Here is a 13,560-nt window from a genome sequence, read left to right as displayed (position 1 = left end):
CCCGCCGTTGCCATGGGGACGCGGCGCGGGGGCTGCCGGGAGGGCGGCGGTGAGGCCGCCATGGAGGAGCGGCGGCGGCGGGCGCTGAGGAGGAGCCGGGTGCTGCTGGTGGAGGGGCTGCGGCTCGAACCGCTCTGGGCGCCGCTGAGGGACCGCGGGGTGTTCACCGCGGATATGGTGGAGGAGCTGCAGGTGGGGTGGGGAGGGGAGAGATCCTGTCGGCGCGGTGGGTATGGGCTGAGGGAGCACCCCCCCCCCCCCCCCCCGCCCCCCGCGGCCTCCCGGTACCGTGAGGTGCTCGGGGCCCCTCAGCGAGGCCGTCACCTACGGGCCGGGTACCGGGGCTGCGTACCGAGGACCTATGGCCGTGTGCGGGGGCCCCCACGGTCGCCTGCCGGGCCCCCACGGTCGCCTGCCGGGGCCCCACGATCGGGGTTGTCTCCTCGTCCTGCTGCCCCCCCTGCAGCCCTAGGGCCCGTTCCCCAGCTCTTCCCCAGGCACCTCAGTGGGGTCTGCAGGGGGGCAGGGCTGGTCTCTGAACCTCATCCTGTTTTGTGTTTTTTTTTTTGCCCCCCAGAGTCTCGGCACACGCAGGGAGCAGGCCCGGCAGCTGGTCATCGACCTGGAGAGCCGCGGGCAGCAGGCTTTCCCCGTGTTCGTCTCGATCCTGCGGGACACAGGGCAGGGCGAGCTGGCGGATGCGCTGAGCGAGGCGTGCGGGAGCCTGCCGTCACAGCCCAGAGACCTGAGGCCTGTGGAGCTGGAGCCGAGTGGAGAAAAGCGTGGTAAAAGTAAGCACCGAGGATGTGGTTTGCTGCCTGGCGAGCTGCAGGACACAGCAGCCGGAGCTCCTCGTGCCTTGGAAGTGCAGAGGGTTGGCAAGTGGGCTGTGAGGTCCTGGTTTTCTTATCCCAGAGCGTGGATCGTAGAGGGGACTCTGCAGAGCTGCTGGGAGAACGTCATCCTTCCCAGCAGGGGGAACTTTTCACCTCCAGCTGCGCTCTGGCAGCATTACAAGCTACCTTCCTCTTCTTTTCGCTTGGACCCCCCATCCTACCCCACTGAAAATGGATTTTGTTCCGTTCTCGCTATTCCTGTCTCACACTCTGCTGAATCTGTGTGCAGACCCAGCTGGCGTGGTCGCCGTGGGAAACTTTATTGAGCCCAAAAAGGGAGAACTGGAAGCGATGTTGTATCGCCCCCTTGCAGCAGCGTTGCTGCAAGCCATGCTCCTTTGGGGAAACTGAGGCTGTTTGCTTCTAGCATGAAATTGGCAGTGGGGGAGGAAAGAGGTGACTGTCCCGTGCTGTTACAGGTGCGAGCGCCGTGGAACGCTTGTCCATCCCGGTCCAAGCCAAGAGTGAACAATTTCGAGCACCTCCTGCACCAGCCCAGGGTAAGCAACGTCCCAGTAACCCTGAGGAAGGTCCCAGCAGCCCGTCAGTTCCTTGTTTGTCCTGGCACGCCGTCGGGAGGCTCTTTACTGCTCCCTTTCTGGGAATTTCCAGCTATCTCGGAGGAGTGCCAGGCTGGAGGCAGCTCCTCCCAGATAACAGTGCCCTGTTTTGCCCAGGGCGTTCTCAGGCAGAGCCAGGCTTCCTCCAGGCTGGCCCCCGTGCTGCTTTTGGGGGAATTCACTTGTGTCACCCCCACGTCACAGGTGACGGGGCAGGGTTGGCGTGAAGAATGGGTGCAATAGCTCCTTGTTAAGTGTCAACTTCTCTGTTGTGTGTTGTAGGTTCAGCCGTTGACAAGAGCGACCACAATCTGGTTGGTACTCTGGATCCCTTTTTGTCTTCCTATTCCAGTTTATCTGTCGTTGTGTCTGAGTTCTTCGCTGCCATTCATCTTGGAGGCTCTCTGTGCGTGGCGTGTAGGAGCCTGCACTTTAAGACATGAAAAAAACAGAGCAGGGTTGAAGATAATAGCATCCATCCACAGAAGAAAGAGTGAAAGGCCAAAAAGAGAGGCTTGTTGTGGTCTAAACTTGTAGTTGGACTAAAAAAGTCCCCCAGCACGAAGCTCCACAGCTGCTGCAGCTGGAATTAATCCCGGGACAGCCACTTCTCTGTGACCCAAGGAATTGCTCTGAGGCCAACTGGCTCAGAGGGGGTCAATGATTAGCCAGCTCCTCCTTAGGATCACCGTAGCTGTACCACAAATAACGTGACAGAGAGCTAAATACGGTGCTTCAACAGCTTCCAGCAAGACAGGCAGTAATTTCCTCAGGCACCGAGGCCATGTATTGTCTGTGAAGTAGTGTTGTGACGTGGTTATCATGGGGTTGAAAAATAGAAGCAGGGAAAACAATAACGAGCACGCCCTGAATACGAGGGCGTTTAATTGCGACCCTTCTAAAAGTTCCCCTGTGGGCTTGTGCGCGCCAGGTCTACCAGCTGAAGGCAGACCCTTGTGGACACTGCCTGATCATCAACAACATCACCTTCAGCCCGGACTCCGGTCTGTCGACTCGAACCGGGTCCGATGTGGACTGCGAGAGGCTGGAGAAGCGCTTCAAGTCCTTGTGCTTCCGCGTCCAGACCTTGAAGGATCTCAAAGCTCAGGTGAGGGTGGCAGAAAGAGGGCCCAATTCAGTTCGCCCCGCTGGCTGGGTTTTGGTTCCGGGAGGTGATTTGTAGGGAAACCCGGGAGGCTCTGTTGACAGCAGCAGAGAAATTGGTTGGGGCCTTCAGAGCTGGGGCCTTCAGAGCTGGGGCCTTCAGAGCTGGGGCCTTCAGAGCTGGGGCCTTCAGAGCTGGGTCAGGCCAACCGGGCAGTTGGCCAATCTGTGGCCAACGTGTGGTTCGAAAACCCTTATGGTGATGTTTTTGATGTAGGAAATCAACACACAGCTGCGGAGTCTGGCGCAGGAGGACCACAACGCCCTGGACTGCTGCCTGGTGGTCATCCTCTCCCACGGCTGTCAGGTAGGTTTGTCTCTCTTCCGAAGCAGCGAGGAGGTACGCTTTCAGATCGGGGGGAAAGAAAACCTTGAGCTCCTCCGCTGCAGCACGAGTCAGCGGTGCTGTTCCAAAGATCAGGCGGCCTTGGGACAAGTGCTCTCAGCTTCTGAAGGCGGCGTCTGCAATTCAGAGCCAAACGATGGGCACAGACCAGAGGGAGGTGGCGCAGACCTTCGTACCCTAGTTCCCGAGTCCTTCTTGTTTCTCCAGCTCTAGTAAAGACCAAATATCCCAAGTTGTAGCTCTCGAAGCGAGAGGAGAGCAGCTGTTTGCAAAACTATTGGACCTTGTGCGCCCTTTTCCCAGAGGGTAAAGAATCCCGTTGCCAGAGGAGGTGGAAGAGGAGCTGGACAATCAGGGAGGTTGGATTTCGGGGGTTTAGGATGTCTTAAATGCCTTCTGGGCATCCCTTTGCTGATGCAGCGTGCGTAATTGCACAGATACGAGGAAGTGAGATTTATTTGGGTAACTTTATGCTGAAAAGAGAGAGAAAAGAGAGCGCTCGTGCAGAAACAGGTTTCCTCTGGGCTCGCCGTTCTTTCTGTGTTAGTAGCTCTTGGATTTTCCTCTTTCAGACAAGCCATAATCAGTTTCCCGGAGGGATTTATGGAACGGACGGAAAAAGTATTCCAATTGAAAAGATTGTGAAACATTTCGATGGGTCCAATTGCCCAAGTTTGAGAGGAAAACCCAAACTCTTCTTCATCCAGGCCTGTGGTGGAGGTGAATCTTTGTTTTAGCTCCAGTCGTGGAAGAGCTGCGAGGTGTGAGCAGGCTGTTCAGGCACGGTTAGGCTTTGGCTTCTCCTTCCTGTTCTGTCCGTTGCCTTTTTCTCCAGCTCCCTTTTGGTGTTCCCAACCGCGTGTTCTTACCGCTAACGCGGGTCGAGTCAAAGGACTCGGGCCTGAGCATCTCACGGGAGGACAGAAGTGGCTTGTGTGTGCTGGAGCAGTTCTTTCACGTAACTGGGAATGCGGAATGGGGGGAGGGTGTGCTGCCTGCCAGGTATTTAGCCACGAGGTTAGCAGGGAAGCATGGCCCGAGGGCGTCTGCGTGGATTTCCTGATGGCACCGACTCCAGCAGCGAGGCCAAAGAGCAGAAAAGCTTTGTTTCACTGGGAAAACAGCATTTCCGTGGTGGTTTTATTTTCCCCACCATTTGATAACGAAGGATGTAGAATTACTGAACGGGTCAGGAGAGCAAGGGGGTTTCTTCTGCTTTTTGCAGACCAAAAAGATCAAGGATTTGAAGTGGATTGCGAATCACCCGAAGGTGAAGCTTGCAGAAGTTCCGTAGAGTCGGATGCGACTCCTTTCCAGGCTCCGTCGGGTACTTTGGATGAGCCGGATGCCGTAGCCAGTTTGCCCACACCCGGTGACATCTTGGTGTCCTATTCAACCTTTCCAGGTGAGACAACCCGTGCAAATCATTGGCCTGGTACAGACTAATTGGCGCCAAGGGTGCTAGACTCCTACTTGAGACATCCTCCTAGTTCTGCAGCTGGATTTTGGAGATCTGGGGGAGGAAGCTGCTGCCGATCTGCCGCATCATGATGTAGTCGGTATCCGTCATCGTACAAAGACGGCCATGTTCTGCACGCTTGTTTTGCAGTAGCTGCCCCTTCCTTAGCAACAGCTGAGCCCCTTGCAGCATCAAGACCAACAGATTTTCACAAAGGCAGAGGCAACAGGGGTGTGAAGAGGTTTCGGTTTGGTTTGCTAAGTTGGTGGAAGAGACTGAGCTTCGTGGCCAAAGTTAGGGGCAACTGTTGCAGATGGCCCTCGGAGATGTGAAGCGAGATGAGAACAGCTGTAGGAGTAATTTTCTCCTCCTCTCTCTGAAGGTTTTGTCTCCTGGAGGGATAAGTTGAGCGGATCGTGGTACGTGGAAACGCTGGACAGCGTGCTGGAACACCACGCCCGTTGTGAAGACCTGCTAACCCTGTTACTGCGGGTAAATGTCTTTTTTTTAATTTTAATTACTTTATTACCTTTTCTTTTTGTAGCCTTGGAAGAGATGAAGGCAATAACCAGAGCGGCCATCAGTCAGGGTCGGCAGGCCTACATTTGTAAAAGGAGTGATGTTACTGAACGTAGTCTTGAAAATAACAGGTTTTAATTTGTCAGGAAAATCCCCCCCGCCAAAAAAAATTGCCTCAAAACAGAAGCACGGCTCATCAGTCCCGTGCTCAGCACCTGAAGCTGTCCTTTTTGTTCCCAGGTGGCAAATGCCGTATCTGCCAAGGGGAAGTTCAAGCAGATCCCAGGCTGCTTCAACTTCCTCCGTAAGAAATTCTTCTTCATGTGCAAGTGACGTGTGGGTGCTGAGCTCCCCGCCGAGGTGAAAATCGCTTCCCTGTGGCCGGACGAAAGCTGTGCCTGCCGTGACTCGGACCGGGTGCTCCTCGTGGCCTTCGTCTGCCCGTGGAGGTGCTCGTCTTGAGAATTGTGATCTGTGAGCAGTCATCACTGTGAAATAGCAATAAAACGAGGACTGGCCCTGCGCTAACCATGAGGAAGGGGCGTCTGAAGGAAGCGCCTTTGCCAGGGTGCGCATCAGCCCGATCCTCCGCCTTCACGGGGCGGGGGCCTCTACCTGGCCCTGACGTGGCTGCGCTCTGCCTCTCGGTGCTGGTCGGTGGTGATCGTGTTTGTGTCCTCTGCTGCCTGGATAGCTGATGATTGAGGGAATCAGCGGAATTGACCGATGGAATAAATGGAAAGGAATGATTTCTCCAACAACAATTTTTCTTTCTCAATAAAACAAAAGGCAAAAACTCTTTTCCGTTGTGTTGTCATCCCTTCCCTCTCACGTGTCCCCTTTCAGCATGTGCCAAAGGCTAAATGTGTAGCCTAAGTGTGCAGAAATGCCTAAAATGTGTAGAGCAAGAAAGAAACCTTACTCAAAAAGTTTAGTCTTCCGCTGTTAATGCGGCAGAGAAGGGGGAGCATGTCCTTCAGAGCAACCACACAGATGCTGAACGTGCATTACTGCAGAAAACTGGTGAGGATCCCTTTGAATATCAGTTCTGGTAGCATCAAAGCCCTTGCAAGATGCTGCGTGTAGCTGTGATGACGTTTTCAGGTCACAAACTGTGTTTGGGAGATAAAGGCGAGGCATCTGTGAGCCCAAGGAGCCAGGGCTGTGTTACGGCAGATGGGGAAGGGGTGTGCACACTGGCCATCGCTCTCCTGGCACGATTCCTGTGGCTGAACAAGGCCAGGGTGGAGAGAGCCGCCCCAACAGCCACATGGCCACAGCGCCTGGGTGGGTCTTCACAGCTCCTTTTTGTCGCACGAGGCTTTCAGCACTTCAGAAGCCGCGTGGGGTTGGTTTCAGCACTGCAAATGCAGATTGTGCTGCGGTCTGTTTCCCCCCACGCTGCTAGGGAAGGGGTGTTTGCAGCGACGAGGGGCCGTGTGGTGCTCAAACGTGGCATCTACAGGCAGGGGGTGTTTGCAGGCCTCTCTGGTGGGAGCATTGGAAGTGAGAGCTGGGCCGTACAGCAGCGTTGCAGGCTGCAGGGTTTGGCCTGGCCTCGTGTCGATGTGCCGGAGGGTAGGAAGGCCCCGCAGAGGGACCTGGGCAGGATGGGTCGATGGGCAGAGGCCATGGGATGAGGTTCAACATGGCCAAGGGCCGGGTCCTGCACCTGGGGCACAGCAACCCCATGCAGCGCTGCGGGCTGGGGGCAGAGCAGCTGGAAAGCTGTGCAGAGGAAAAGGATCTGGGGGTGTTGATGCTTGCCTGAACACGAGCCAGCAGTGTGCCCAGGGGGCCAAGAAAGCCGACGGCACCCTGGTTGTGTCAGGAGCAGTGCAGCCAGCAGGGCCAGGGAGGTGATCATCCCCCGGTGCTCTGCTCTGCCAAGGCTACACCTCAAGTGCTGTGTTCAGCTTTGGGGCCCTCACTACAAGAAGGACATCGAGGCTGTGGAGCGTGTCCACAACCTTTCATAACACAGCATTATTTTGCAAGAGTAAAGTACAATTGGGTGTATCTGGCACTTAGCAGCTATATATAAATGTGTCCTTTTACCCTTACATGTGCTTACTTTTGCCATAAGGCCACGTACGAGCATTATGTATGCAAGTACAAGAAGAAGCAAGGTAAGTAATCATGGCTGCACTTTCATACAGGAAAGCTCAAAGTACTTACCTCTGTGTATTTAACCACTCGCAAATGATAGGTACAGTTTCTGTTTACAAAAACATAGACCCTAAAAACGCACTCCTTTGACTATGTGAGCGCATTACTGGAACAGCAGAGCGGTAGGAACACGCTTGTGTAAGGTGCAACAGCTTTTACGTAACTGCAGGTTGCGTGGAGGATCTCATCGTAACTTTACAAGCAGGTTACGTACGAGGAGTACGGGTGTTGTTAAATCACTGTTTGCATAAAGGCCTTTTAACTAACTTACCTGTATGCAGACAAACTACTTTGAGTTTGCACTTCCAAGCAGATTTCAGCTAGTAAAATACTTTCAGTGTAAGCTTTCAACAAAAATTTGAGTTCCTATAAATTGAGTTCCTATAAAGTCTCTGTCCCTATATATAAATTTACTGAAAGAAGCGTCAAACCCAGGGACAAAGGCACGGAGAACAGGGGCTGGCCCCGGCACAGACGCGGCCCCTGCCCCACAGTGCCGCAAACCCAACCCAGCCAGGATTGGGATCCCAGTGAGCCCTTTTGGGGACACACCGGGCACGACCACCCCACCTACATCGCCAGCACCCCCTGCAGTGTTTGGTGCCCCAGCTGGCTGCCACTGGGCAGCCCCTGCCCTGGCGGACACCCAACCCATGACCAGTGCCCCGCCAGGGCACTCGCTGCAGCCCCTCTCCCACCCTAAAATGCCGGGCCAGACTTCACACCCGCAGCCCCCTGCTCCCCCCCAGGTCTGGGGCTTGCCTCACTGAGCCCCCCCCCCCCCCCCTCCAGCAACCACAGGGCCAAACAAAGCCGGTTATTTCTCTTTATTGCACTCCAGAAGCTCCACGGTAGGTGACACCGGCCGCACGTCCTCAGTTGGCACTGATTTTCTGCCGAAGAGAGCGGCCCCACGGTCAGACCCGCGGCTGGGTGACAGCAGGGGAGCCTCACCGGGGGGGGGGGCCGGGCACCCACCTCGTTGATCCAGTCGATGTAGTCAGACACCCGCGTGAAGACGGTCGGCTTCTTGAACGTGTTGCAGCCCCAGGAGGAGCCGAAGCTGACGATGCCGTGCACCTCCCAGAGCCCGTCACGCTGGCAGCTCAGGGGGCCGCCTGAATCCCCCTGCCCAGGCACGGCACGGCGCGGCGTTACCGCTGGCGTGCCCCCCCCCCCCCCAGCTCCCCCTCTCTGGGGGGTCGCCGGCCTTCCCCGTCCTCCCCCGCTTTGCCCCCACTCACGTTGCAGCCCGAGACGACGCCGTCGCCGCCCGCGCACACCATGGAGGTGCGCACCAGGCCGCCCCACCAGTCGCTCTGCGAGCAGGTGCTGTAGTCCACCACCGGCAGCAGCGCCTGCTGCAGGACGTCAGCCAGGGGCCCGTTCGCTGCAACGACAGCCTCGCCTCGCACCCGGTCCCGTCCCTGTCCCCCCACGGTCACCCCCCCGCTTACTCCAGAGGCGTCCCCAGCCGGTAATTTCACAGGGGTAGTCGTTGGGCAGCTCCAGGCCGCTGGGCGGCAAGCAGGCGGCCTGGATGCTCTGGCTCTCCTGCACCGGCTGCGTCAGCTTGATCAGGGCGATGTCGTTGCTGCAAGGAGAAGCCCCATGGAGAGGAAAGGTTGGGGGGGGTTGGGAACCAGCCGAACCCCACCGCCACCACCCCGGCACGGGGCCACAGCCCCCCTTCCCTCCCTGCCGCCGTCGCCCTCCTCCTACACGATGAGGTAGGAGTTCCAGTTCTCGTGCACGATCATCTTCTCCACGTCCGCCACCACGGCGCCGTCGTCGTCCGCGCTCAGGTCGTGCTCACCCAGCACCACGCGGTACGTCAGGCTCGAGCTGCCGGCAGCACGGAGCGGGGCTCAGCGGGGGGGAAGCACCCGGGGACCCCGTCCCCGTCCCTTCCCCGTCGCCCACCTGATGCAGTGGGCGGCCGTCAGCACCCAGCTGGGCGCGATCAGGGTCCCGCCGCACGTGTGGCTCCAGCCCCCGTTGCGGCTGTACTGCAGCGAGATCTGGGAGGGCACAGGCGCAGCGTGGCGGCCGGACGCCCTGTCCCCATGTCACCAGCCCCAAAACGGGTTCCTGGTGTCACGGCCCCTGCCCCCCCCCCCCCCTGCACCTTACCTGCCACGGCCAGCTGTGGGCTACGGCATCCTCACCACCCACCACGCGGGCGCCCAGCTGGGGCGGCACGGCCGGCTGCCCGCATCCGTAGGCTGCACCCAGAATGGGGACATCAGTGACCACAAGGGGACATTGATAACCATGGGGGGGACATCAGTGGACACGGGGGGGACACGCTGTTCTCCCCCAGCCCCGGCTCCTCACCCACCGTAGCCCAGCAGCACAGCGAGACACAGAGCCCCCAGCATGGTCGCGGTCGTGGTGCGGGGGGACCGAGGCGCCCACAGCTCTTATAGCACGGCCGTGCCACCTCAGGGCCACCACCCGGCCTTGGGGCCATGCGTCCCTCTGGTGACAGGTGGCTGATGTCCCACAGCAGCACGGGCTGCTTCTGTGACCCCCCTCCCCCCCGGCTATTTCGGGAGGTCTTATCGGGGCGGCTCAGCCCTCCTGGGAACGGATGCACTTGTCCTGCGTGCACCCTTCCATCCCCTGGGGGGGGACGTGGCACCCACGCTCGCCTCGTCACGGGGGGGGCTGCGACCGGTCCACAGCCAGCTGGGGACCCTGGGGGGGGGGGCAGTCCCCTCCCCGCCGTGCTCCTGGACCCCTCTAAATGCCCACCACGCAGCCGGCTCCCCGCCGTCCCCTGGGCGTAGGCAGCTGCAAGAGTTAGGAAATATAATCTTTATTTGGGATTTTTTTTTAAAAAAAGGACACAACACACACCCGTGCCACGGACTGGAAGGAGCAGCTGAGACAAACACCGCCCTTGACATCACGATCACCTGTACAAGCCTTCCCCAAAGGGTCAGCGGTCGAGCTACGGGACACACCGCTCGCTGGAGCGCGTTCCCTTCGGGCTGCTTAGGAGACGAACACAAAAAAAATAAAAGCTTCTCCACCCTGCGGCGGCCTTTTTCGGACATCTTTTACCAAAATAAACAGAATCTGAGAGGACACAAGGCCGCCGCCGCTCCGACCCCGAGGGGCACGGCGGGGCAGGCGCTTGCCCGCTTCGCACAGAGGATACAGCGACACCGAACACGCAGACAACGACTCCGCCGGCCCTCGCTCCGCTGCCAGGGGTCGGCCCCGGGGGCTCGCCACGCTCCCGGTGCCACCAGCGCGACGCCGATGGGCACCGACCCGCGGCGCGGCACCCAGCCCGGCCCACATCACGGCGCATGCAAGACACGACGACACCCAGGGGACGTGCGCCGCTCGGGGGACAGGGGATGGCGGGGGCCAGCCAGGCACGACGACTCCTGCACGAGGCTCCCCCAGCACCGCCACGTCCCTCCGGCACGGCGCTGACCCGCGGTCACTGCGCGAAGGCGGACTGCAGCTCCTTGAACGCCGCCTTCCTCTGCTTCAGCTCCTCCGCCTGCTTCTTCTTCTCTTCCTGCTCTGCTCTGATCTCCTCCTCGAAGCGGCTGGCCTCGGTCATGGCCTGCGCCTGGGGACAGCGGCACGTCCGCAGAGGTCCCCGACACCCCACCAACCCCCCCCTTTGGCTTGCGGCCCTTACCTTGGCCTCGAAAAAGCTCTTGGCTCCCTTCACGCCCTCCGTCGAGACGTCGATCTCGGAGAGCCGGGCCAGAGCGTGCAGCCCGCTGTCCTCCTGCAGCTCGCCTGCCGCCGCCTTGCGGAAGATCAGCAGGAACTGCGACACAGAGCGGGTTGTCCCTGTCACCGCCAGCTCCCAGCTGCCTCTCCCCTACCCAAGCGTGCCGGGACGACAGCCCGGGCTCACCTCCCGGCCACCCAGCCCTGCTACGTACCTCGCGGAAGCTCAGCTTGCTGTCCAGGTCCTCGTCCACCTCCTTGATCATGTTCTTCAGGCCGATGTGCGTCTGCGGCGCTCCCAGCTTCTCCATCATCAGCTTCAGCTCCATCAGGTCGATGAAGCCGTCCCTCCCCGCGTCGTACCTGCGGGCCAGCAGCACGACAGCCCCGTCGCACCGCGCCGCTCCCTGCCAGCTCGGGCCACGGCGTCGGGCTGCCTCGCCAAACCGCCGCCGCCTCCACCCGACCGCTAACAGCCCCCAGGAGCATCTTCAGCGCTCCCTCGCTCCTCCTGCCCATCGAGCGCGCTTCCTGGCACCGGCACCCGCGGGGACGCTGCCAAGCGCGCAGCCAGCGCCGCGCAGGACCAAGGGATGAACCCCGTGTGCACCGCAGCCCCCCGCCAGCGTGCTGGGCTGACGCCTCGCCCGGGGCAGCGCTGGGGATGCCTCACGGGGTTTTTCTTCACTTCTCTCTTCTAAGCCCGCAGGAAACGCGGCCGCTGTGCGCGGCGGTGCTCAGCACGACAGGCAGCTCCGCGGGGCTGTGACTCATCTGTCCCCTCGCCGCCGCGGTCTGCTTGGCTCAGAGCACAGCTGCAGCCCGTTTTTTCTCATGCTCCACTGCGAGCTGGCCTGGGGGGCACAAAGCCTTCACGCTCTCTGCCTCCGAGCTCTGGTGGCAGCGCGGGGTTGGCGAGCTCGGCTGCTCCAAAGCGAGCCCCCGGCCACGGCCACCGCAGCGAACGTGCATTTCTGCATCCGCTGGGGTGGGCTTTGCATCCTCTCCCGTGTCGCAATCCTTCTAACCCAGCAGGGAAACGGGGGAGAAAGGACAAACCGCTCGCGTGGCGTGCTTGCAGCGTGCCTGGCCGTTACCCCTACCCCGCGTTCTTCCCCTTGGGGACCCCCCCCCCCCACCCGCCTTGCTCACAGCTCCCCCGGCCACGCGGCCGCTGCCTCTCCTCCCACCTCCCGCGCTGCTCCTTTCGCTGCGGCGCGTGCGAGCGCACACGTCTGGCTGCCGCCCGCGGCTCCAGCGACAGACCCCGCGCCGCTGCCATCTGCTGCGCCAGCCCCGGCCAGAGCCCACCCCGGACACCGTGGGGCTGCCCGTGCCCACACCACAGCCCTGCCTTGTGCTTCGGGGGGCAGCGGCTCCGTGCCCTCCTTGCCTGGCACTCCGCTGGGCTCAAGCGATGCCGTGCAGCACGCCGGCTCTGCTTTTCAGCTCGCAGCACCATTTTCCCTGGCGCTGGCTAGGACAAGGGGCAGCACCGCGCAGGCACACGCCTGGCAGCGCTGTTCCAACGCTCCCAGGACGTTCCCGTGCTCTGGGCGAGCGAGATGCCTGCACAAAGCACCCGCAGGGAGCTGCGGGATGCTCCGAGCTGTCCCCCTCGCTCCCGGCTACTCGCACACCCCCTGGGCCCGTCCGAGCTGGGCTCGGAGCTGCTGCAGCTCCCGTTTTCCCCTGGAAATTTCCAGACCTCCACACCTGCTGCCAGCTTCCCCCGCGCTGGCTCCTGCTGACCCAGGGCAGCGCAGCGGGGACCCGAGCTCTCAGAGCCGCAGCATCGTGCCTCGCCGTGCGCGGGGACACGTGGCGTGACAAGGGACCCCCGAGGACGTGCCACCTGCCTGCTCAGGACCTGCTGCTGCCTGGTCCCGAGCATGCAGCCAGGGCGGAGGTCCTGGGGGTCCTGGTGTGGCTGGGGGAGAGCAGCCCCCACCTCCCTGCAGGGCTCTGTGGCAGGAGCACGTTTGCTCCTCTGTCCCCTTCCCTGGCTTCGTCTGCAAGGTCTGGGGGTGTCCCCCAGCCTCCAGGGACACGGTGGGGGCTGCGTGCAGGGGTACCCCGCTGCAAGGGTTTTAGGGTCGGGGGCTTCCTGCAAGGGGGGTACCGGGAACCCCCAGTACCAAGGGGGGGGCGTGGGGATCCCCTCCTGCACGGAACTAGGGTCACCCCACGGGCTGCTCCTGCAGGGAGCCAAAGGGGGGGGGGGGCTGTGAGGAACGGGGGAGCTGGGGGGGGGGGTCCCCCCCTGCAAGGGACGGGGGGCTGCCAGCCCCCCCCCCCGGCCCCCGGGGGGGGGGGGGGGCCGGCCGGGGGCCCCCCCCCCCCAGCCCCCCTCCATCCCCAACTCACTGTCGGAACAGCCGCTCCATGTCGCGGAGCTGTCGCCGGGAGAACTCGCGGAACTCCGCCGCGGGGCTGAAGAGGCGGCGACCCCCCCCCGGGGGACCCCTCGGCGCCCCCCGCCCTCCCCGCGGGGCTGCCCGGGGGGAGCGGCCCCGGCCCCGGCCCCGGCTCCGCTTCTTGCCGCCGCTGCTGCTCCGTTTCTCCTTCCCGCATCCCCAACCGCCGGCCCAGCCTCTCCGCCAGCTCCTCCGCCGCCATGGTGCCCGGATGGCCGCCCCGCAGCCTCCCCGCCCCGCTCCGCCCCGCTCCGCCCCGCAGCCCACCGCCCCCTGCCCTCCGCGGACCCCCCCGGGGGTGGGATGGGAGACGGGGGAGAGGCGCCGG

At 61.3% G+C, this 13,560-nt stretch overlaps 3 protein-coding genes across 3 annotated transcripts; 1 reads left to right on the top strand and 2 right to left on the bottom strand.

Annotated features, from left to right (window-relative positions):
* Positions 1-44: 44 nt before the first annotated feature.
* CASP9 (caspase 9) lies at positions 45-5,746 on the top strand. Its single transcript, XM_035344486.1, has 10 exons — positions 45-192; positions 578-791; positions 1,316-1,396; positions 1,739-1,770; positions 2,388-2,564; positions 2,838-2,927; positions 3,539-3,686; positions 4,192-4,371; positions 4,808-4,917; positions 5,185-5,746. The coding sequence occupies exons 1-10, from the start codon at positions 61-63 to the stop codon at positions 5,275-5,277; spliced, it is 1,257 nt and encodes a 418-aa protein (XP_035200377.1). The 5' UTR covers positions 45-60; the 3' UTR covers positions 5,278-5,746.
* A 2,182-nt stretch (positions 5,747-7,928) lies between these two features.
* On the bottom strand, positions 7,929-9,783 carry CTRC (chymotrypsin C). The gene is made up of 8 exons (XM_035344826.1): positions 9,455-9,783; positions 9,247-9,338; positions 9,037-9,134; positions 8,836-8,958; positions 8,571-8,707; positions 8,358-8,503; positions 8,092-8,241; positions 7,929-8,006 (listed from the first exon to the last, which is right to left on the bottom strand). Exons 1-8 carry the CDS (start codon positions 9,492-9,494, stop codon positions 7,989-7,991), a joined length of 804 nt encoding a protein of 267 aa, XP_035200717.1. The 5' UTR covers positions 9,495-9,783; the 3' UTR covers positions 7,929-7,988.
* A 135-nt stretch (positions 9,784-9,918) lies between these two features.
* Positions 9,919-13,474, bottom strand: EFHD2 (EF-hand domain family member D2). The gene is given in 5 exon segments (XM_035344827.1): positions 9,919-10,705; positions 10,778-10,912; positions 11,031-11,178; positions 13,183-13,274; positions 13,276-13,474. Coding segments are annotated over 5 exon segments (669 nt in total). The 5' UTR covers positions 13,435-13,474; the 3' UTR covers positions 9,919-10,570.
* Between the last annotated feature and the right edge of the window lie 86 nt (positions 13,475-13,560).

The sequence above is a fragment of the Oxyura jamaicensis genome, chromosome 21 (genome assembly GCF_011077185.1).
Source record: "Oxyura jamaicensis isolate SHBP4307 breed ruddy duck chromosome 21, BPBGC_Ojam_1.0, whole genome shotgun sequence".
Lineage (NCBI taxonomy): Eukaryota > Metazoa > Chordata > Aves > Anseriformes > Anatidae > Oxyura > Oxyura jamaicensis.
The sequence above is the reverse complement of the archived record's forward strand: the minus strand, read 5'-3'. Positions and strand labels throughout refer to the sequence as shown.